At 36.1% G+C, this 22710-nt stretch overlaps 1 protein-coding gene across 2 annotated transcripts; it reads left to right on the top strand.

Moving 5' to 3' along the window:
* Window positions 1-5806: 5806 nt before the first annotated feature.
* Window positions 5807-21993, top strand: LOC145775376 (nuclear distribution protein nudE homolog 1-like). 2 transcript variants are annotated; one of them, XM_082586664.1, is made up of 9 exons: window positions 5807-5953; window positions 7974-8127; window positions 12116-12264; window positions 13022-13158; window positions 13442-13554; window positions 15636-15750; window positions 16065-16159; window positions 16437-16534; window positions 17495-21993. In XM_082586664.1, exons 1-9 carry the CDS (start codon window positions 5865-5867, stop codon window positions 17556-17558), a joined length of 1014 nt encoding a protein of 337 aa, XP_082442790.1. In that variant the 5' UTR covers window positions 5807-5864; the 3' UTR covers window positions 17559-21993. The 2 variants fall into 2 exon arrangements, with proteins under 2 accessions (XP_082442790.1, XP_082442791.1); XM_082586665.1 differs by having other exon boundaries at window positions 17498-21993.
* The last annotated feature ends 717 nt before the right edge of the window (window positions 21994-22710 follow it).

Below are 22710 nucleotides of genomic sequence, written 5' to 3' on the forward strand. Positions count from 1 at the left end.
TTAGTTTAATGTTTGGCTTTTTTTTACAGTTTTATTGGCCTTTTTTGGCTTTTTTTTTATGAAGGTTTGGCTTTTTTTTCAATTTAAAATCTGGCAACCCTGGTGTGTTGTTGCCATCTCACAAAACGTCAGTAGGAAAGAATGGGCTAGTCACTTATGGAGGCCATTTTTAGGACAGAAACAAGCTTTTGAACTTTCCAAATGAAGAGTTAAATGTTGGAAGTGGCTATTTTTCCACAATGAGGTGTTGCCAGAGTTAGGAATAAAGTTATGAAGGGTTAAGGTAAGGGTTAGAGTTAAAAAAAAGATTAAGGTTTTGATCTTCCCAGGACTAAAAAAAATTTCCAAAATACAAGTTTTTGTTTTCAACAGCTTTAAACTTTGGCAGTGGCTATTTGACCGGCTCCGGTCTTTGAATCTGAAACACTATTTGACCGGTCATGACGTCACTACATAAGTACTTTTTTCTTTTTCTTTTTCAAAGCAAAAGACGTGAAGCGCCGATATAAAGTTCTAAATTCAACACGTTTTGTTTAACTCAGTCCGTGGCGCATACGTTGCGTCTCGGGTTGCCATTCTAAAGGGGAAGAGTTCGATACTATCCCGAAGCATTGATTGCCAAAGCGCATTTTTGTGGTCAATTTTTAATTTGAGTAGCCTACAGCCCATTTTTTTATGTCTTTTCAAATGTGAGTAATAAAGTTAGAGTTTTTTTAAGGCAGTGGCTATTTGACCGGCTCCGGTCTTTGAATCTGAAACACTATTTGACCGGTCATGACGTCACTACATAAGCACTTTTTTCTTTTTCTCTTTCAAAGCAAAAGACTTCTTCTTCTTTTCAAAGCAAAAGACGATAAGCGCCTTAAGTTTTAAATTCAATACGTTTTCTTCAACTGAGTCCGTGGCGCATACGTAACGTCTCGGACTGCCATTTTAAAGGGAATGAGTTCGATACTATCCGGAAGCGTTCTTTTTTTTTTTTTTTTAACTAAATTTTGACCCAAAGTGCATTTTTGTGGTCAATTTTTAATTTGAGTAGCCTACAGCCCATTTTTTTAAATCTTTCCAAATGTGAGTAATAAAGTTAAGTTTTTTTAATTTGTGAATAAAAGAATAACAGTTAACCTCTCAAGTACATGTAGCTCCTCACAGAGTGAAATTTACATGCCTTTTGACTCCTTTTTATTTCTTTAAAAGTAATATCTAAAAAGACATTATTGACCCAAAAAGAATGTCTAAAAAGACATTATGAAAAGCAACTACGGACAAAGGCCAGTGTTTCGATCTCCCGACCTCTTCAGCGTAGTGTAGTAAAGTGAAAGTGGAAAGTTGTCTTGAAGGGTTGGTTGAGATGATGATTTGAAGCTTGACTGATTGTGGTGCGACAATGAGACTGGATTTAATTTTTAACTTCGGACTTCAGCGAAACGTAATCTTACAGCCTATTAGAAGGTGTGATTTTTTCAGAGAATTTGTGCTAAGAAATGAAAGGAATTTGTTAAAAATAAAGACTAGAAAAAACTTTTTTAATTCGTTTTGAAACTTTTTTATTCACTTGTTGATTCATTCATATCAGTTTGTATCCTTTTGTAGTTAAAAAAATTAAAAAAAAAAACACTTCCGGATAGTATCGAACTTATTCCCTCTAGAACGGTAACCCGAGACGTTACGTATGCGCCACGGACTCAGTTGTAGATACCGTGTTGAATTTAAAACTTAAGGCGCTTATCGTCTTTTGCTTTGAAAGAAAAAAATGCTTTTGTAGTGACGTCATGACCGGTCAAATAGTGTTTCAGATTCAAAGACCGGAGCCGGTCAAATAGCCACTGCCTTTTTTTATGTCTTTTCAAATGTGAGTAATAAAGTTAGAGTTTTTTTAAGGCAGTGGCTATTTGACCGGCTCCGGTCTTTGAATCTGAAACACTATTTGACCGGTCATGACGTCACTACATAAGCACTTTTTTCTTTTTCTCTTTCAAAGCAAAAGACTTCTTCTTCTTTTCAAAGCAAAAGACGATAAGCGCCTTAAGTTTTAAATTCAATACGTTTTCTTCAACTGAGTCCGTGGCGCATACGTAACGTCTCGGACTGCCATTTTAAAGGGAATGAGTTCGATACTATCCGGAAGCGTTCTTTTTTTTTTTTTTTTAACTAAATTTTGACCCAAAGTGCATTTTTGTGGTCAATTTTTAATTTGAGTAGCCTACAGCCCATTTTTTTAAATCTTTCCAAATGTGAGTAATAAAGTTAAGTTTTTTTAATTTGTGAATAAAAGAATAACAGTTAACCTCTCAAGTACATGTAGCTCCTCACAGAGTGAAATTTACATGCCTTTTGACTCCTTTTTATTTCTTTAAAAGTAATATCTAAAAAGACATTATTGACCCAAAAAGAATGTCTAAAAAGACATTATGAAAAGCAACTACGGACAAAGGCCAGTGTTTCGATCTCCCGACCTCTTCAGCGTAGTGTAGTAAAGTGAAAGTGGAAAGTTGTCTTGAAGGGTTGGTTGAGATGATGATTTGAAGCTTGACTGATTGTGGTGCGACAATGAGACTGGATTTAATTTTTAACTTCGGACTTCAGCGAAACGTAATCTTACAGCCTATTAGAAGGTGTGATTTTTTCAGAGAATTTGTGCTAAGAAATGAAAGGAATTTGTTAAAAATAAAGACTAGAAAAAACTTTTTTAATTCGTTTTGAAACTTTTTTATTCACTTGTTGATTCATTCATATCAGTTTGTATCCTTTTGTAGTTAAAAAAATTAAAAAAAAAAAGAACACTTCCGGATAGTATCGAACTTATTCCCTCTAGAACGGTAACCCGAGACGTTACGTATGCGCCACGGACTCAGTTGTAGATACCGTGTTGAATTTAAAACTTAAGGCGCTTATCGTCTTTTGCTTTGAAAGAAAAAAATGCTTTTGTAGTGACGTCATGACCGGTCAAATAGTGTTTCAGATTCAAAGACCGGAGCCGGTCAAATAGCCACTGCCATATACTCAAATTAGGGCAGAATTCCTTATCTGACAACACTATTGAAGCTATTATTACACTATATAGTGTAAAGATAGCCACAACCTAAAATATTTGTTCATTAAGTAGGCTGTAACACCCTCATTCCTTCTTGTGCTGCACTGGAGAGACTTTATTTGTTTGAAAAAGAAGCCAAAAAGGAAAGGACTTAAGAGACTCGTTAAAAATATATTTCACCTAGAAGGTGTTTTGCATAACAACGTTTAAAAAATAATGTAAACTTCCTCATTCAGTTCAGTTTATTTGTTTTTGTTGGTAAATATGTAAAACACAAATAACTCGCATGCGGTAACAAGGATGGTAGCAAAAGAACGATGCAACCTAGTTCGTACCCTGAACAGTTCGGACCCTCAGTTCGTACCCTAAAAAGATCAAAAGAAAAAATTAAAAAAAGCGGAAGTCGCTGATCGCAGTTTCCGCAAACATTTTAAAATTTTCCCCCTGAAAAGATCGAGAGAAAGATAGCACAAAGCCGAAGTCGCTGATCGCAGTTTCCGCTAACCTTAACCAGCATAGGCTAATCTATGCTCTAACCCTAACCCTCGCTGATCGCAGTTTCCGCAAACATTTTCCGTAGATTCTGCTAACCGCAGTTTCCGCTAACCTTTACCCTAACTCTAACCATAGATTAATCTATGCTCTAACCCTAACCCTCGCTGATCGCAGTTTCCGAAAACCTTTTTCCGCAGTTTCCGCTAAGTTTTACCCTAACCCTAACTATAGAGCAATCTATGCTCTAACCCTAACCCTCGCTGATCGCAGTTTCCGCAAACATTTTTCCGCAGTTTCCGCTAACCTTTACCCGAACTATAGAGCAATCTATGCTCTAACCCTAACCCTCGCTGATCGCAGTTTCCGCAAACATTTTTCAGCAGTTTTGCTAATTGCAGTTTCGGCTAACCCTAACTCTAATCATCGAGTAATCTATGCTCTGCTCTAACCCTCGCTGATCGTAGTTTCCGCAAATATTTTTCCGCAGTTCTGCGGTTTCCGCTAACCCTAACCCTCGAGTTTGTTTGCGGAAACTCCGATCAGCGACTTCGGCTTTGTGCTATTAAACTGCGATCAGCGACTTCGGCTTTTTTTAATTTTTTCTCTCGATCTTTTCATGGTACGAACTGAGGGTCCGAACTGTTCAGGGTACGAACTAGGTTGCACCCACAAAAGACCAGAGGTCACCATAGTCAGCTGCCACCCAAACATTTAAAAATAAAAAATTAGGAACATTAATTAAATACAGATAATACATATCATAATACACTTAGCATATTACATACCGCAACAGTGAAATAACGAAACAAGGTAACATAAAAACTAGCCTGTACTGTCATAAGCAAATGTTATGTTGTAGGAGCACTGATTATTGTGTAGACAAATTTTTTTTGAAATATTTAAATTTAAAAGTATATATTGCAAGATGTTTCTTAAAATTATTTCTTTTGATATTTCTTTCCATAGTAACATCTGATTGAAACGTAGCATCTTCTTATCAAAGTTTGAAGTTGCAGGTGACAAATATAAATTATCCTTTTTGTTTTGACGGGTGCTTCTTTACGACAGTTTAAGACAAAAGTAGCATTAGCGCGCATTACTTTTGGTTTGAGTAGCTGTAACATGCTATTTTCAAAGTAGCGGATTCCCACTGTTTACAACTATATTTCAGCCTAACAATTAAATTCCATAGTCAGATAGGTTGTCGTAGGGTGCAACCTATTTTGTCCCCTGAACACTTCGTCCTCTGAAAAAGTTGAGAAAAAATACATCAGAGCCAAACTATTTTGCCTTCATCAAATGCTGGCATTTGCACAACAATCTAACCTCTTAGTGTTATTTATTAAGTAAGAATCGATTTCGCTATAGTAATAGCATCTTCAGCTTATTCAAATAGCAAACATTTTGAAGTTTTTCCTTTGAAAAGATCAAGAAAAAAATACAACAGAGCCGAAGTCGTTAATTAGAGTTGCCGCAAATATTTCATTTTTTTTTTTTTTTTAAATCAGGAGAAAAAGTACAGAAGCGCCGAAGTCGATGATCGGAGTTGCTGAAACAGTTGACCTTATCACACTAAGTATCTTGAAATAATAGTTGATAAACTGAATCTCACTTTCGGGTTAGGGTTATTCAATTAGGGTTTGGGTTAGTCGCACTTATTTTGTGGTGGCCCATAAAAATTCAACAATTGTTTCAAAGGAAAAATTTCAAAATGTTTGCGGAAGCTCCGATCAGCGACATCGGCTTTGTTATATTTTTTTCTCGATCTCTTAAGGGGACGAAATCAGGGGATAAATTGTTCAGGGTACTACAGAATAGGTTGCATCTGTTGTCGTACATCATTAGTAAAGTAACCTACTGGCTACTGGAGCAAATTTTTCTTATAAGCAGTTTTTCGTCACCAATCACTAGATTCTGAAACTCAGTTTCTGTCCCATGCTGCAATGTGATGGGACGTGTAAAGGTTGCTAGACGCCCTTTCTAGCTCAGCCGCAACAACAACCTTAAGGGATGCTCTCCCCTCTAATGTCCCATTACTACCAATGACATTGCATCACAATTAGTAGATATAGCAGAGCCCATAAGACAGAGCAAGTCAATTCTGTCATTTTTTGTGATGAAACTATTTCTTTTCTGACTGCTACTTTTTGTATTTATTACATGTAATAAGACATTGGATTAATGTTTACACACTAAGACCAGGTCTTGTATTTCCAATCGAATAAAAAACATCTTGTTTTAACCTTACTTAAAATAGTTATTTTTTCAGCCCATGTTTTGACTTTTAAAAGTTTTGCGTTAAAAATATCATATATTTAATAATTTTGTTTCTGAAATGGCATCATCTGCTGAAGATCAATCATTTTCTAGTTTGGAGGAAAATTTAGAATATTGGAAAGCTGAAGCCATTCGTTATCGAGAAATGTAATTAGACTTTATTTGTTGAAATGCATGAATGCAGTACTGTAATTGTATCTTTTATACACATAGAACTAATTATTACATACTGTGACGTTCTTGGATTTGTTTTCTTATTAACTTGTTGCAGTACCTCAATTTAATACACTGGAAACAGATGATTGGTATTGAAATATTGCAAGCAGTCAGTTTCAACCTTGGTATCTAATATCTGTTTTAATGTACTAATAGACTATTAAAATAATACCATTCCGCAAGCTGCACTGTTCTATTGTAGTGTCAACCAGTAATTTTTCTGTATGATTCTTCCATTTTTGATTGTTTGTTTTTTCAGATTTAGTTTAAGAAACGATTGTTATTTTAAAAGTACATACAGGCCTCTCCATCTGTTTAGAACAGGGATGTCCAACCTTTTCTTATATACTGGGCCGCATTGTCACTTGACATAATTCAATGGGTTGCAGAACCTACTAAATTTCAAGAAGAATAGGTATATACATAAAGTAACAATAAAAACCATTAATTTCATCTTTGAAAATAGGAACAAATAAAGCACACATAGAAAGAAACAAAAATTTATTTCTACAATACTTTTGACATTATTTTCCAGCTAAGATGTTATCAACATTTGCATTAAAGGACGTTGTCTTGATTCTTAGGATGTTCGCTAAGTGTTTGTCGGTCAGTCTGTTTCTTTCTGCAGTTTGATGTTTTTCATGGATGAAAATAACTGCTCGCAACAATATGTGTTGCCTGACATGCACAATAATTTTCTGAACAAACTAACTAATTTATTGAATCCATTACATGAATGTAATTCTTTATAAAATAAAGGAAAAATGTGTTCTCTGTGGACAGTTTTCAAACTTTCTCGACTTTGCAGTTCAATCAGTTCAAGTTGGAATTCGGGTGGTGCTTTATCACACTGAAATGAAACTGGGTCACTGAACAATTCAATTTCAATCTTTTTGAAGTTAGTAAATCTGACTGTTAATTCTTCAATCAAATCTTCAATTTTACAAGCAAACCAGTAATTCACATAACTTAGCATACTTTTCATAGTTTACAGAAGAGTCTTGTGCTCTTTTAGATAGACTACAAAAATATACAATTGCGCCAGCTTCCAGTTGTGCTATGAAAAGTTTTAATTTCCTGCTAAAGCTACTTATTCGCTCGAACATTGAACTACACAACTGACCTTTGAAGATTCAAAGTTCAAAATACTACTTGGAGTGAAAATGATTAGTGGGCCGCACAAAAATCTCAGGCGAGCCGCAGGTTGGACATCCCTGGATTAGAAGATACTTCATTTTCTTGATATATACAGGCCTCTAAGGAAATTGTTAAATGGCCTCCGAAACTACCACGTCAGGTGTGTCATGTTTGGTTGCCAGCTTTCGTAAAGCCAACATTTCTCCACTTCATAGGTATTTGAAACTTTTTCCCAATGGTGTTTATATTTTGAACCTTTCTTCCACTTGCGTTGATATATACATGAATTTTTTTTCTCTTTACTTGCATTTGCAACTTTTTTTCACAAACATGTCAAAGTCTCTCACATGCCAATGAAAAATATTGTCGATGGAAGTTTTGCAATAAGTCTGAGCATTGATCCATAAAAACTCAAAGACTAGCTTTACACCTACTTTGGAAGCAGTTATTGAAATACAGCTGCAATCGATTTTCAGGGGCTTGTTTACATTGTTCTTACCTGATAGAACGCAAAAACACAAATTTTTAACGGATTTTATGTTTTGACTGCTGGCCATGACAATTTGGCTATCATGAAGAAGCTTTGATAGGCCATGCTTGGTCGCCGGCAAAATAAAGGAGCTTAGAGGCCTGGTGTACGTCTATTTTCAAATTTGCTGTTGTGAAACTGCTATCTATACTTCAACTTTTATTATCTCAAATTTGGCCTGGACTATGTTGCTACTGGTAGGCCTACCGGTACTCTATGAGCTATTACTGCTAAAAACTTGTTTTTGATTTCAAGTATTAACAAGTTTAGTTTACAATATTTTAGCACAACAGATGTCCAGCAGGAACTTCAAGAGTTCAGAGAATGCAGTGAAGAATTTGAAAAAGAGTTAGAAACACAATTGGAGCAAAATGAAAAGCAGATGAAGGAACTGAAGCAACAAAATACATCATTGACATTTGAGTGTGAAACCCTCAAGGTATGTATAGTTTATAACAATCTGTTTTGTAATGCACTGGTTCTTAAACTTCTTCAGCTGATGGACCTAGTTTTGTTTCTGTGGAATAATTAATGACAGTGGATCACTTGACAGGAAGTGCAGCTTTTTAGGCTACTATTTGTCATTTATGCATGCCATAGGGTATGCTATATTGTATACACAACACACATACAGTCATACAGGTTAATAAGGTCTAAAGCTATACAAGTTAGGTCTAAAGATCTTGAATGCAGCTGCAAAATGAGCACTTTACGCCATATAGTTTCCTAGGTTACACAACATTCTGATGCAGCTGACCTTTCACAGAGACACCTCGCCATGAGATTATTTAATGCAAGTTTAACTCTATCCATGCTAATGCCGAAGTTACTGAAATCAGCTCCAGTATAACTGCTTTTTTGTTGGTTCTGCTACTATTCGGTGAGTCCGATTCAGTGAGTCCGATTCGGCTAGACCGATTCGGTGAGTTCCTAACCTCTAACCCCTAATCCTTAACCCCTAACCCTAAAACGGCAATGATAATTAGGCTGCGGTACACAATAATTGAAAAAAAAATTTGAAAAAATCCCCCGTTAAGGGGTCGGACTCACCGAAACGGGCCATTATGTTTTTTGTTAGAGGCTGTCCCTTTATCACATGATGCCAGTTTATTATTTTCACTGCCCACAAATGACAGTCAAAGCAACCTAAGCAAAGGTTTTGGCAACTCTCCACGAGCAATGGGCATCATATATGATTATTTGTAAACAGCGCCTAACATACCATTCTGAAAAAGAACCACTGGCTACTATCATGTGAAGACAAATTACTTAATGCACGTTGTACCAACACAGTGAATTGCAAAAGTATCTTGACATTATTTTACTTCGGCTTGTAGGTTAGCTTAAATATGTCTCTTTGTAGCTTGTATTGTCTTGTTTAAAAGAAATTGGATAACTTTTGCATCACAACAAGTGTCTACTGGAAAAAAAATGCGATGGAAATTCAACATCGCTAAATAAAAATATCTGAACAATGTGGGATAGTATAAAATTTGCGTCAAATAGCGTTAGCTGTGATGATTGATCAATTGTCTCACATCAAGTTGACCCTCCAACAAAATGCCCTGATTTCTTTTCTTTATCACCATACATACTGTTAACATGAATTACTTAGTATGCTCACATTTGCATTGAAACAGTTAAGGAAATATAAAAAAAACAACTTTCAAAAATGAAGCTGTTTTTTTTATAAACCAGAGATAAAAACAGTGGAATAGGAGCAGTAGCCATATTTCGTTATGAACTTGTTCAGGATTTGTTTTTAAGGAAAACTTGTGACATTGCTTGTTATGTATATTTGTATTAAATAAACTGCTTTTTGCAAGTGTCCTGTTAGTCACTGCAGCTTCAGAAGTTTATTCATAAGTTGCAAGCAGTAGCCATTTTGTTTTAAAATGTACTTTATATTACTACAATGATGTTTGAAAATTGGACAGCAGCACCTACATAACAAGGTCACCACAAAGTTCTGATAAATTACCCAGTTAACAAATCCGTCATTTTTACATTGATTCAACGTCTGCAGATGTGAAAACAATGGATTTTTTTGTCTGAGTAGTCAAAACTCATCCTCTGAATCATTTTTATTTTGGACAGGATTTAGCAAGTGATATTGTGTAGTGAAAAACCAGCCTAGAATTTGTCTCACCTTAAGTACCGGTATGATTAATTGACTAACTGCTGATTACCAAACGATTATGTACAGGTATTATTGACTGGTTTGTGGTTACTGAGGTATTTCTTTTGTCAAATGTACTTTCATTGCAATGTTTGCATAGTCAACAAGTTATGTATGTAAATAGAGCTGAGCAAGGATGAATGATGTACAGTAGACTACTGGTGCAAAATAAAATAAATGCAAGAAGGTTAAATGTTCAGTGATGTTCATCATCATCATCTAGTCATGCCACTGCTGGCAGATAACCTTGGCCTTCACACATGTTTCCAATTCCACACCATTCTGTCTTTCGCTATTTTCATCCAGGACCAGGTGATGTCAATTTTTTTTTCAATGTTATCCCGCTATCTTTTCGGTCTCCCTCGAGTTCTTTTTGTATATCCTGGTGTATGTTCTGTGGTTATTTGGCCCATCTACTGTCTGTCATTCTTGCTGCATGTTCCACCCATTGCCACTTCAGATTTCTTCCTGTTTCAATGAGGTCTTTGGTATGTGTTTTGTTTCTAACAACTTCATTTCTAATCTTGTCTTTTCTATTTATGTTTAGTTTTCTTGTTTGCTGTTTTGTGAGTTACCAAGTTTCTGCTCCATATGTTAATGTTGGCAATATTACCAAATTACTCTGTTCATGATTTTTAGTTTTAAGCTAATTGGAATGTTCTTACGCTTTAAAAAAGTGCTATCAAATCTTCTCCAACCTGATGTTATCCAGTTTCGTAATCTCAGTTTCGATGTCGTTTCCTGATGTCATAATTTTCCCTAGATATATATATATATATTTGTGTTGATCAACCTCTTCTATCTTTTCTCCATCTACCAAAATATCTGTTCTTGGTTGTTTCCTTGCTGTGTCGTTACACATTATTTTTGTCTTTTTCTTGTTCATCTTCATTCCATCTCGTTTTCCTTCCTGGTTCAGTTCCTCAAGCAATCGTTGCAGAGTGCATTCTGACTGCAAAAAGGATGATGTCATCTGTAAATCTGAGATTGTTTGGCAGTCGTTCTTCAATGACAAAGTGAAAGAGTGTCACCTTGGTGTACCGGTACCTCTTTCTGAATCGTTATTTATTACTTAACTTCTCTGTTCTGATTTGTGCAGTGCCATTTGTGTATGTATTTTTGATAATGTTTTGTTTACTATTTTATCTGATACTATACCATAAGTTTGAATTGCATTAAAAAATTGATGTTCATTTAGTGAATCTTAATTCTAACTCGTCCGGAACATATAGAAGAGTGAATGCTGTCATGATTAAACAATATACAACTGTGCTTTTGTTCGATATTGTAGTTTAATTTCAACGTATTTTTGTGTACAAAATTTGTCTTCAATGAAAGTGAGTATCTGTAACGAACAAAAAAACGTGAGCAGTTTTAAACGGATGTCATAATGTGTGATTGATTGGTAGTACCATCATTATTGCTGTCTGAACAAATTTTACAAAGTATAGTTTTACTTTTAGTGGTTTTGCTTACTTGTAGGTATAAATTTCTAATTCTAATAAAATTATCTGATTGGATGAAAAGTTCTCTGTCACTGTCAGTAGCTACTATTTACTGCAATACTGAAGGTCAATCTGATCAATTTGTATGACGGTAAAATTGGTTTTGCAAACAATTTTTCCTGCTGCCATAGCCTATAGCTTTTTCACGTTTCAAAAAAATTTAAACCGTAAGCAGACATAACTAAGCAACAGCACTACCGTACCTTTAACATTATAAAAACAGAAAACAATAAGTGAACGTTTTCGGCTAGTCATATAACCCTTTTCAAGCCTATAAAAACTAGCCGAAAACGTTCGCTTATTGTTTTTTGTTTTTATAATGTTAAATGTAGTGGTGTTTAGTTATCTCTGTTTTTTATGGTTTAAAAAAGTAACCTCTCTACCCAAATTGTATCAAAGTTTCTGTGCTTGATGCTCCTAAAGATCATTGAACAATCAGAGAGCTTAATTTCTGCTTACAGCTACAGAGCTCAATATAATCTGCCGAAGTCTGCTTAATATCTTCCATAGATCTGAATGCATGCAAGGATGACATGCTGGGAACATACTATAACTCAGTTATAAAAAGCAGCATTGGGGTTGCAGCTGTACGATTTCTCTTCTAAGGTTCTCAGCAGCGAGTTGATGTTACAGTATTTATGATTGTAAAGACTTCATAGATATCACCATTGTATGGTATGGTTATTTTCTGTTTTTCTCTATTTCCTACCAGTAAAATATATGACTTTTATATTAACTCAAAGGAGCGATATGAAAAGCAGCAAGCTGAAGGATTTAAACAAATCACCGACCTGCAAAGTGAAATAGCGAAGATGACCGTTTCAAATGGATCGTTAACCAAAGACATTAGGGAATTAGAGCAAAGGAATGACGATTTAGAAAGAACCAACAGGTAAGCAACCTGAGCGTCGCATTGGTCAAAAATTAACCTCATTTAGACAATTGCTGTTCATGAAACGTAGTTCCGTGGGAAGATCATTGCTTATTAAGGCCGTTTTTATTTTTACCTCACAATTTTTTACTGGGTTTTTTGTTTCCATCTAATTTTCATATTGTAATCACAATGGCAATGCTGAAAACTCAAATTCTGTAAACAACTAAGAATCCAACCAATTCTGTTGTATGTAAATTTTGATGAGACTTTCCTTCGACTGTGTGTAGCAGGTCCTACTACTGGCAATATAATTACTACTTTCATATAATTGTTGCTTTAACAAATAATATCGACACTTTAATCTTCGAAGATTTTAAACAAGAGTATGATATTAATTCTAGTTTACGATACCAATTGATTCAATTAGTATTGTCTGGCAATGGAACGATTGAAAAATTATACTATTTAAATGAAGTTGCACTCCTTCCGTATCCACCTTATTTCAATGAATAGCTAGTATAGGGGTGATTAGCTTTATACCCACCTAGACGTAATTTAAGTTTGACCTTTATAGTGTCTGCGACAAATACGAAATATTAGCTGCAAGTTAATATATGCGAGATACCGCACCAACATGTTAATGAACGAGACACAATGGCAAAACCATCTGCAGTTTTCGAATGAACAGTTTTCGATTAGAAAAGTCCATGCATGTATCTACTGTATTACGTTCACAATTTAACTCTTTTTCATAGATCTGTGCAATATTTTCCAGAGTGATCATCGTATCTCTGGATGATTTCGAACAGCGCTTGAATCAAGCTTTAGAGCGAAATGCTTTTCTTGAAAGTGAACTCGATGAAAAAGATTCCTTATCGGTGACTGTTCAGCGATTGCGAGATGAAGCGAGAGGTAAAATCTGTCAAACTTACCATTAAATCCGTCCCTTTTCTGCTTTAACTACACGTCTGCAGACGTTGAATCAATGTAAAAAAGGACCTGATGTTTTGAATGGGAAGGGCATCTGACTTTTTTGACACAACGAAGGTACACTAACTTCCATCCAATACTTAGTTAGATCTTATTCTTCATCGTGTGCCATATTGCCATTGGCCGAATAACTGCTCTACAGTAGTTATATGGAGCTTTGAAATGGTGGGTTCAAATTTGGTCATGGTTTAGCTTTGTTCCTCAGATCTTCATCACGAATTATCAGTAAGGCAGCACCACAAACCTGCTGAACGTACCAAGTCCGTGGAAGGTGAAGACAAAACCAATGTCCCCAAGCCAGAAGATGAGAATAATGTGGTAAGGCAACTTAAGTGTTACTTTGCAAATAAAATGTCCCAATAATGCATGGCTTGATATTTGAAGGGGTGCATTGGACACATCATGTGTTTGTAGTTTGGTCTTATTCTCTGCAATGTTTAAATCACACTGTCGAACAACAAAAAACAATGCATGTATGTATCTGAAAGTTTTTCTACTGTTTTTGGCTAATTTTTTTGCCCTGATTTTAAATTTAAAGCTAGACCTTTTTCTTTCACGTCTAGTCTGTGGGATACTGAAAACTATTACTTTGTATATTTTGCTTGAATTTTACGTGATGATATCACTGCGTCTGCGATGACCATTTTGCGAAAAAAAAGCATAAAGTAATTAATTTAGGTGATTAATGATGATGCTTTGCAGTAACAAGAACAAAATCAATTAGCACAACTGACCTCAGTCATATTTATACATCACGCTACTTGAGTATTTAAAACAATTTCGAGTGTGAAGCACCGCGATTACATAAGATGAACTATTTTCTCTCAGTAGAAACTAGCAAACATCATGCTATTGCTAGCGTTAGGCTTTCCTTCATATCGTCTTGCAATCTGAGCAATGTCTTGAACCGTTTTCCATGTTCATCACTCTTCGCCTCTAAGTGCGTTGGAAAAAAAAGTTGATATTGAGTCGTTGGTAGGCTTGACATGTTTCAATTTCTAGAATATTTTTTTCTTTATTAGGCCAAAAAATTTCCATTTTAGTTAAAATAATTTAAATTTTCCATATGTGTATTTTTCGAATTTTGGGCCGAATAAACAACTTTTTCCTTCAGTTTGACTTTACTTTTGACAAGTCTAAATTTTTCTCTAAAATACATGAATGCAGTACCGTCATGATTCATTGCTTTAACAGGTTTTTATCAGCCCTGGTTTGATGTGCAGTGGAGATTTTCGGGATTTTTCAGAGGCGTGTGTTTCATGTTCCTTCCAACTATCACACTTTCATGTGCTTTCTTTTTCTTAGTGGTTAGCGTTATCTGGGCTATCCCATAGACCAAGAAATGCATGTGTTTAATACGACCCAACTGCAGTCTGACAAGTAGGCCAGTAACATCACTTTTAGATGTACAAAAATCTTCCAGTTATGTTTATAGAAGAACAGTTAACAACCTCCAAGCAAGGTTTTATGCTTTTTATGTCTTTCATATTTGCAGAGCTAAAGAAAGTTTAATGTTTTTATTATGTAGCGAAACTGGTTTTGCTGGAGTCAATGTGTCATTATTCACTGCCATGTTCGTAACCTAATTCAATCATCAGGGCAGAAATACTTTGTAACAGCACAAGTTGTCTTTATATTACGTGTATTCAACGTAACAACATTTAACACTTTAATAGGAATGAATTGAGCCAAATTTCGTCATATATTCAATATCTCACAAACTAGATGTTATAGAATAAAATTGTCCGCACTTGCAGATCGGATTCAGCGCCTCACCCTAAAATGCTCTTTATGTTATCAGATGCAAAATTTTCGTTGTTTAGCGTTATTGTTTTATACCATAGATTGGCAAGTCATAAAAGATTGACGCTGACAATTTTTTATCATTACTGTGAATATTCTCAACAGTTGCAGTGCTTTATGTAACCAATGAGTGATTTGAAGATATCACAATCTTCTCAAACAAACGCTTTGAAATGGCGAAAACGATTGAAACAAGATTGTATCATGAGGAAACGTCCGAATTCCACTTGAATGTACCAGTCAGCAAATCAGTCGCTTTATAAATTGATTAAACGTCTGCAGACGTTTAATCAATGTAAAAAACGACTGATTTATTGCCTGGATTGCATTCCTCTGTGCCGCGCTTGGTTATCTATTTGTGCTCATGTGAACGAAGAGCTGTCAACTGACAAACCGACCAGATTAACCTTGTCAATGATTGTAATTATACTTGTGACCCTTCATGACGAACGTCTTTGAAACTATGTGTTAATCATGATTGTGAACAAACCAGGAATTTGCTGGGAGACAAAGAGCTACTGGTGTTACAAGTCGGAATGCAGATATTCATGTGTCTCAGAAAAGCTATTTTTCTTAAACGGATTGCTTCTTTTCAGCCTGTTAAAACGCCGTCAACACCGATAGGACAGAAGGTCTTTGCCAACGGCAGTCATCCTATGACCACTCCTACAAAATTTCAACTTCCAGAAACACCCAAGATCAATCAAAAATGTAAGCCTGTAAGCTACATCGGGTTACCATAACAAGCACATTACGTCATTGTACGTGATCACATGAACAGATAACATCGCGTTTGATTTCAAATGACGAAATTGTCTGTCACTTGAGCGAAGTCGAAAAACGAATTCTTGTGCAGTGTGAAGTTACCAATTCAGCAAAATCCGTTTTTTTATTTACACTATGACGTTGAATCAACGTTAAGGTCGAATTTTGCTTGATTGGAGAGAGGAGATTATCTAATGGTAACTTGTAATGTTTATGCGTTGATTGCACAAATACAAGTTTTCAAACATATTTGTTTTCAGCTGTTTTATGCAACGGGCTGGACAAAACACCACTAACGCCATCAGCTAGAATATCTGCTCTTAATATTGTTGGAGATTTACTGAGAAAAGTCGGGGTAAGTTGTGAGAACAACTGTCCTTATAACGATTTTTCACGCCATGGCTTGCCCCTCTGTCGCACGTTTGTGCAATATTACACTGTTAAAACGCTAAACACCAGTTTCAAGTTCGAACAATAATTAATTGTGTGAAATGCTACATCTTTTGCTGCCTGTACGGTCTTGGTAAAGTTAAAAAGCGTCTTGTTGTAAGTGCATTAGTGTTTGTAGCCCCGAGGTAACAGCTCTACGTTCTGTCCAAGCGCTTTTGGTCAATGGTTTCTTTCAATTCTAGGCTTTGGAATCAAAGTTAGCTTCATGTCGCAACTTCGTCCACGAACAACCTGTCTTTAATGGGAAAAGAACCGCCAGTTCCACACGAGCCAGTGAAAGGTGACCGTTTGATGCTTTCAACTACATTCTGTCAGTGAAAGTCTAAAATGTATGGGAGCTTATGCAAATAAATCGAGACCACATTGTGTCAAACTGCATGACCTACAACAAAGAAGCATCCAGCCAATTAGCTGCTGTATTATCTTGGTAAACACGTACGGTATTTATAGCGCTGATAAAGGTCGTTCCAAAAGCTCATAGGTTTTGTTGAGCCAGCAATTACGCGATTCTGTCTGCGCTTTGCAAATACACTGTTTTCAAGCATTTTCTCCCAATCTCCAACGATTATTATTTAAATTTAAGAAAATAGTTTGCATTCTTCGCATGGTTAGCTTATAAGTCTTTCTTAGAAATTACTTTTCGAAGCCGAGTAACCAACTCCGTAGTCGAGTGGTTATCGCCTTCGGGTTTAGTGTTGATAGTTCTTGGTTCGATCCCAGGTCGAATTATACCAAAGACTTTAAAAACATCACCGATTGTGTTATTTGTTACATAACGCAAATTGGCTAATTGTGGTCACATCGTAAATGTTGAGAAGGAGCGATCGTCCTGACGTCAGCACTACCTGAAAGGATTTAATTGACTGACAAAAGCAGCCGTTGAGAACTGTGTGGCATGAATTAGTGGTGCGATACTGATGAGCTCAGCCTCATGGGCCAAACAAGTGTCTGTCGCTGTCAACTCTTGCTACACTCGACTGCCCAGAAACAAAAAGAGACATCGTAAATTCTATACAAAATCTTCAATGGAAACTGTGACTAAAATACTTATGCAGTTGCGAAACGACAATAACTAAATCATTATTATTATTATGTGGAACTGGGTAGCATTGAAATACGTCGACTTGTGCAACTAATTTGTTACTTCAGGGCGTGGCAGCACAGTTTTAATATACATGTTTTGTTTCATTAGTACCCCAAAGCAATTGATCTAATACTGTCTTGTAATCTTGCATTGTAGCAGTCAGCCGACCAAGCTTGAGAACGCAAATGGCCATCCTGCTGTCATGAAAATTCGAGTGTGAAGAACCTACTAGTGGTGGTTGGGCCGAGCGAATGGAAGAGGTCATATGAAAGCGCTGCAGGCACGGGCTGTTCACGAATGCCTGTGTTGTGAAGCAGCTTGAAGAGAGTGTGACTGGTCTCCATCCCCAGCAAATCAATCTTTTCAACGTTGATTCAATATCTGAAGACGTTGAATCAATGTGAAAAAACGATCGTCTGATTGGAATTTCTTGTATTTATTTTTATTTTTGTCCAATGCGAAGTTGATTGCGATGCGGAAAAGCCAGGAAATGCACATTTTTAAAGAAGCAAGTCTGTTTACATTCATTTACTGCAAGTGAACCCATCAGCATAACAAGCTTTACGTCTTGTGGTTTTAACCGAGTGTTGTTGATTGCTTTTCAATTGGAACGATGTGACAGCTAGGTTTATTATTATTGCTTTGGTGAACAAGTTGCGGTAGATCCACCTGATTTTGGGAAGATTTTGTCGGCGCTATTTATCAGCCCCTTGGTATATATTTATAGTATGTTGAATATTTTCATGCAATCTTGTGACCTACTTGTTAAATGAAAAATAAATTTTGTAACAATATTTTCAAAAGGAAACAAGCAAAGTGCACTCACATATGCTTGGAAAATTTTATCCAATTTTTTGAAACAGGTTTTTCACTTGTAGCTGTTTCAGTGAAAGACGGTGTGAGACCAATGAGGCAAAGTTTGTCTTTTAATCTTGCTAGTGTAGGCCTGGTGTGTGCAGCACCGCACTCATTTAACTTTTGTGTGGATCCCTCCATTTTTGTGTGTTGCTTCATATTACTGTAAAAGATGCCAAATAACTGTTTTTCCTCAAAAATGTTCACTTTTTCTCATTAATCCGGCCTAGCCGGGAACTTTGTAACACGCTGATCTGGTGGGATCAATGAGACATGCTTAAAAATGAAACAAATTTTACAGGTTTTTAAGAAAGTTTTTTTCCAAACCAAGTAACACATAAACAAGCAGATTTTAGTCAATTTTTTTCATACAATTGAGGTTCAATGAACACTCTCATACTATCGTAGTGCAGGGCTTGCTGAACTTTTTTTTACCTGTGTATCAAATTTGTCGCGACTATTTCATGGGGGTTTTTTGCGGGCAAAATTTGGGTTGTACGTCTTTTTTTTCTAAATTTAGTTTCGACAGAGTAATTTCTTCATCACCAAAACTCTGCAAAATACAATTGAACTATGAATTAGATTCTTTTATGTTTTGTAATAGGTCATTATACACAGCGATCACATAGGAATGGTTTCATTCATCATACATGAATTAATGAGATCAGATAAGGTTGAACGCCTTTGCTATTTTCATGTTCTACATACAGAGCAAAAGCTTTGTCACCAATATCTGTAGTAGCTTCAGAAAGTAATTCAAGTTGTGCTTTTCTGCATAGAAAAATCATCATCATAGAAAAATTGTGCTGAATAATATCTTGCAATGTATTATTCGAAGTCTCATTGGAAAGTATATTCTTAATCTATAAGGTTACTTAAATGTAAATTTCTCTTCAAAAACATGCTCCCGAATTTCAGATTGAGACCTTTGAAACGCTCTGGTCTCAAAATTCTTCCACCTCAAAGGTATAGCTTAAACTTAAGCATACCAGTTTCAATGTTGCCAGTGCATGAGAAACTCCGCATTTGTTATTTGAAGAATATCTAAAAAGTATACACGAAGTTTTGTTCTTACATATTAAAAACATTCTTTTTCGATTCTCATTCCTGTGCCAGAAACTAAACGTAGGAGCAAAGTCGGTTCGTATAATCTCGTCACCATCATTGAAAAGGCAAGACTTAAATTTCCAGGAAAAGCGAAACACAACCTATTTGTCTCATTGATCCCACACCAACGAAAAAGATTTTTTTTCCCGCAGCAGGTTGAAATTTTTGCCGAACATGCAATATTGTGAACACGTTTCTTATCCAAACGCTTCTTTAATTTTCTTCGCAATCGCTTGGTACGACAAACAGTAGGACGTGAACCTTATAACTTTGATTCATGTCTAGTGTTGCAACCATGACACTGTTGAAAAGACTCGCATAAATGCTCGTATAGCGTTGTCATTGGGACAGTGACCTACGCAGCGTTGAGCATTGGGTCAGTCTCATTTCTCAAGCATCTTAATTTTAAGCAAACTGGCTGGCTTTTCGGCAGAAAAAAAAAAAAATTCAAAATCCACCAGAAACATGTTAAAATTTATCATGGCCCAATATCCGTAATTCACGTGTAGCTTGCGACACTTTTTCGATTTGTACTATTGCTGCCAGATTTGCAACGCTGTGGACAATTACCGGTGAGTTAACCTCAAACAATTGGGTTTTTAAACTTGGCTCAATACGTCCAATTAACAAATTGAGCGCAGTGTGGCAATCTGTCAAATTGGGCCTTAAATATAATCACTTTTAGTATTCTGCTAAATTTAAACATAAGAAGACTAACTCCGCAAAACAACACGGCGTTTAACATAAAAATATAAACCGAAATAGCAAACATTTTCATGTAGCTTCACTGCTCCAATCAAGCATTTCAAAGAAACTACTCAATTCTGCATTAAATAAGAAAGGCTAGGAAACATACATTAATACACAGAAAACAGCCCAAACATTTGAGAAAGCTGCTTCACGTTTCTCAAATACGAAATGATAGTGAAAGATTACAAAACAAAATGGATCTAGTATTTCAAAAAGAAAAAAATTGTAGGCCTATCGCTCAGAGAAGAAATGTATGAGTAGATTACGCATCACTTAATGCTTCTCTGAGCAACACAAAGCAAGCAGCTTTACTGTTTCTAATTTAAAAAATTGGTGTCGTTAATGTAGAATGGTTATGGCAATCCAGTCCTGACAAATAAAAGGATATCTCTGCAATGGCCTCATTTCTCAAGAAACTCCTGTTTACACCACTGAGTGAGATAATATCTCATGATGTGTCGCAGTTTTATTTGGTGAATTGGCGCAATCAACTTACCAAAAGTGACTATAGCTGTTATCTAAGCTACGTGGGTTTCAATTGTTTTTTAGGTATTATTTGCAAAACAATACGTTGTTGTAGCCTATTTTGTAGTTTAAAATTTTGGCCATAAGTGATGCTGCTGCAAATATCTACAGTAGGCCTCTTCACGAGTGATTGCTCTGCAATAGTCGCAGTTTTGTTTTCCGAGAAAACACTGCGATAGTTTGCATGAAGTTTACCTTTCTTTTAAAACCAACTTTATCAAAGACATTGTAATTACGCATTTCAGCAAGTTAAGACATAGTCAAGGTGTTTTGCCCTAGAAACCTTTGTACTGCAACTCCAAGTAAAATTTATCTGCATTGGTAAACAATTGATTTGGTGTTTTGACAAACGATCAAACGCGTAGCCTAATTACAATGAATAAGTATGTTGATTTTTTTTCTTCCTGGTGACAAAACTGGCTTCCTGTGCCTGATTATGCACCACCCAATAAAGTTCATTGTTACTTTGTGATATGCCGCTTTCTTCGGGTGAAAGAATGTTTTTCTTGTTTAATTAATTTTGTATGTGAAAAGTCTAAGTAGTTTATTGTTTCTTGCACTTCGCATTTGTTGTGTTTTTCTCTTTTCGTATTAGATTAAACATGTATTAGTGAATTTTATTGCGTGTTTGCCTGTATAAAACTGACCCCAGCATTGGCGCACCGCCGGCTTCAACGAACATTGCGCCATGTTTGTCATAGGATGCTTCTTTTAGGCATATTCTGCCAAGTTGACATGTTGGAAGGGAGCAGCAGATAGAATTCAGTTTCGTGATGATTCGCATTTTATCTTGATTGTAGATCAGACTACTTTTGTGAATTGTTGTTTGTGATTCTATTGCTGTGACTTTCTCATAAAACGAAGTTAAATTCTTTCCTTACTTTAATATAAACGTGACAAAAACCTGGTACAAAACTTTATTGTTTGTCACAAGAGCTTCATTTGTATTTACACTGTTGCAGCGGTTTTTGCTATGATTTGTAGTTTTTTACGCTGAACCAAGTTAACGTTAGTCTTAGAATGCATTATGGACAACCTGTGGACAAGTTCTTGAACAACCGCTCGTCGAACGACGACGACGACGAACAACCGCTGATGTACATAAACAGAATTTTTTTTAAATTGTAAAATCGATAACTCTAAAATATAAAGTGAAGGTAAAAAGCTTTTTTTTGAACTTTGAGATTTTAAGTGTTTAACAGTATCATTTGAACCATATACAAATAAAACGTAACATTTTAATCATTTAGGTCGTCGGATAACTTGGTTCGGTGATGTTTCTGGTTAAGCCATGAGGTTACAAGCAAGAATATTTTTGATAAGTTATATGTGTTGCTTTGTGACTTGTATACTAATTTACGTAAATTATTCAATAGATATTAATATAAAAAACAATAAATGAAATCATTTTTGCCCATTGTAAAGGTTTGGTGCTGTGACGAACATATTTTGTGACAAGTAGACTATAGGCCAGTGATACACTGATGCAGTGTTCGAGCTTTTTTGTCCGCGAAACACTGTAAAGGTATTCAGGTTAACAAGGAACCTCCAATACATCAGAACAGTCAAGTAAACGCATTGCGAAATCTCCGGATGCATATGTCTGCAACAGAACAATGACCTGATTGTGACATCAATTGCACTATTTTCTTCGTCATTTCAAGGATGCCGAGGAGCTCTACCTTTTACCAGATTTTGGGTAGGTGTCGAGAAGCCACTGAATTGGTTCGTCATTCAGTTTACACACATCATTTGACGCATGGTAGATTTTACGGTTTGCTCCTCTTTGCCACACTCACAGATCGCGGGTGGAGCCATCTCCATTTGTGCATGTTGGAGTGGAATAGTTCGACGCCAGTGCGCAAGCGGTTGAGTCGCACCCAGACCTTTCTTGGCAAAACCATTTCTGTTGGAAATGAAGTCTTGAAGAGTTCTTCTTTTACATCGAGCATTGGTGGTCCGTCCAGGTAGCTGCACTGATGATTCTCAAGTCGGCTCTCTGGGTGTGCGTTTGAACAACGCATATCAGGACTGCTCTCCATTCAGCGGCACCCAGTGGATGGAATAATTCCCCAACAAACCTTCAACTATCGGAAAACTTTACTCTGCCAATCTTGATAATCGGCTCTGCATCA

This window comes from Aplidium turbinatum, chromosome 8, assembly GCF_918807975.1.
Source record: "Aplidium turbinatum chromosome 8, kaAplTurb1.1, whole genome shotgun sequence".
NCBI classification, from domain to species: Eukaryota; Metazoa; Chordata; class Ascidiacea; order Aplousobranchia; family Polyclinidae; genus Aplidium; species Aplidium turbinatum.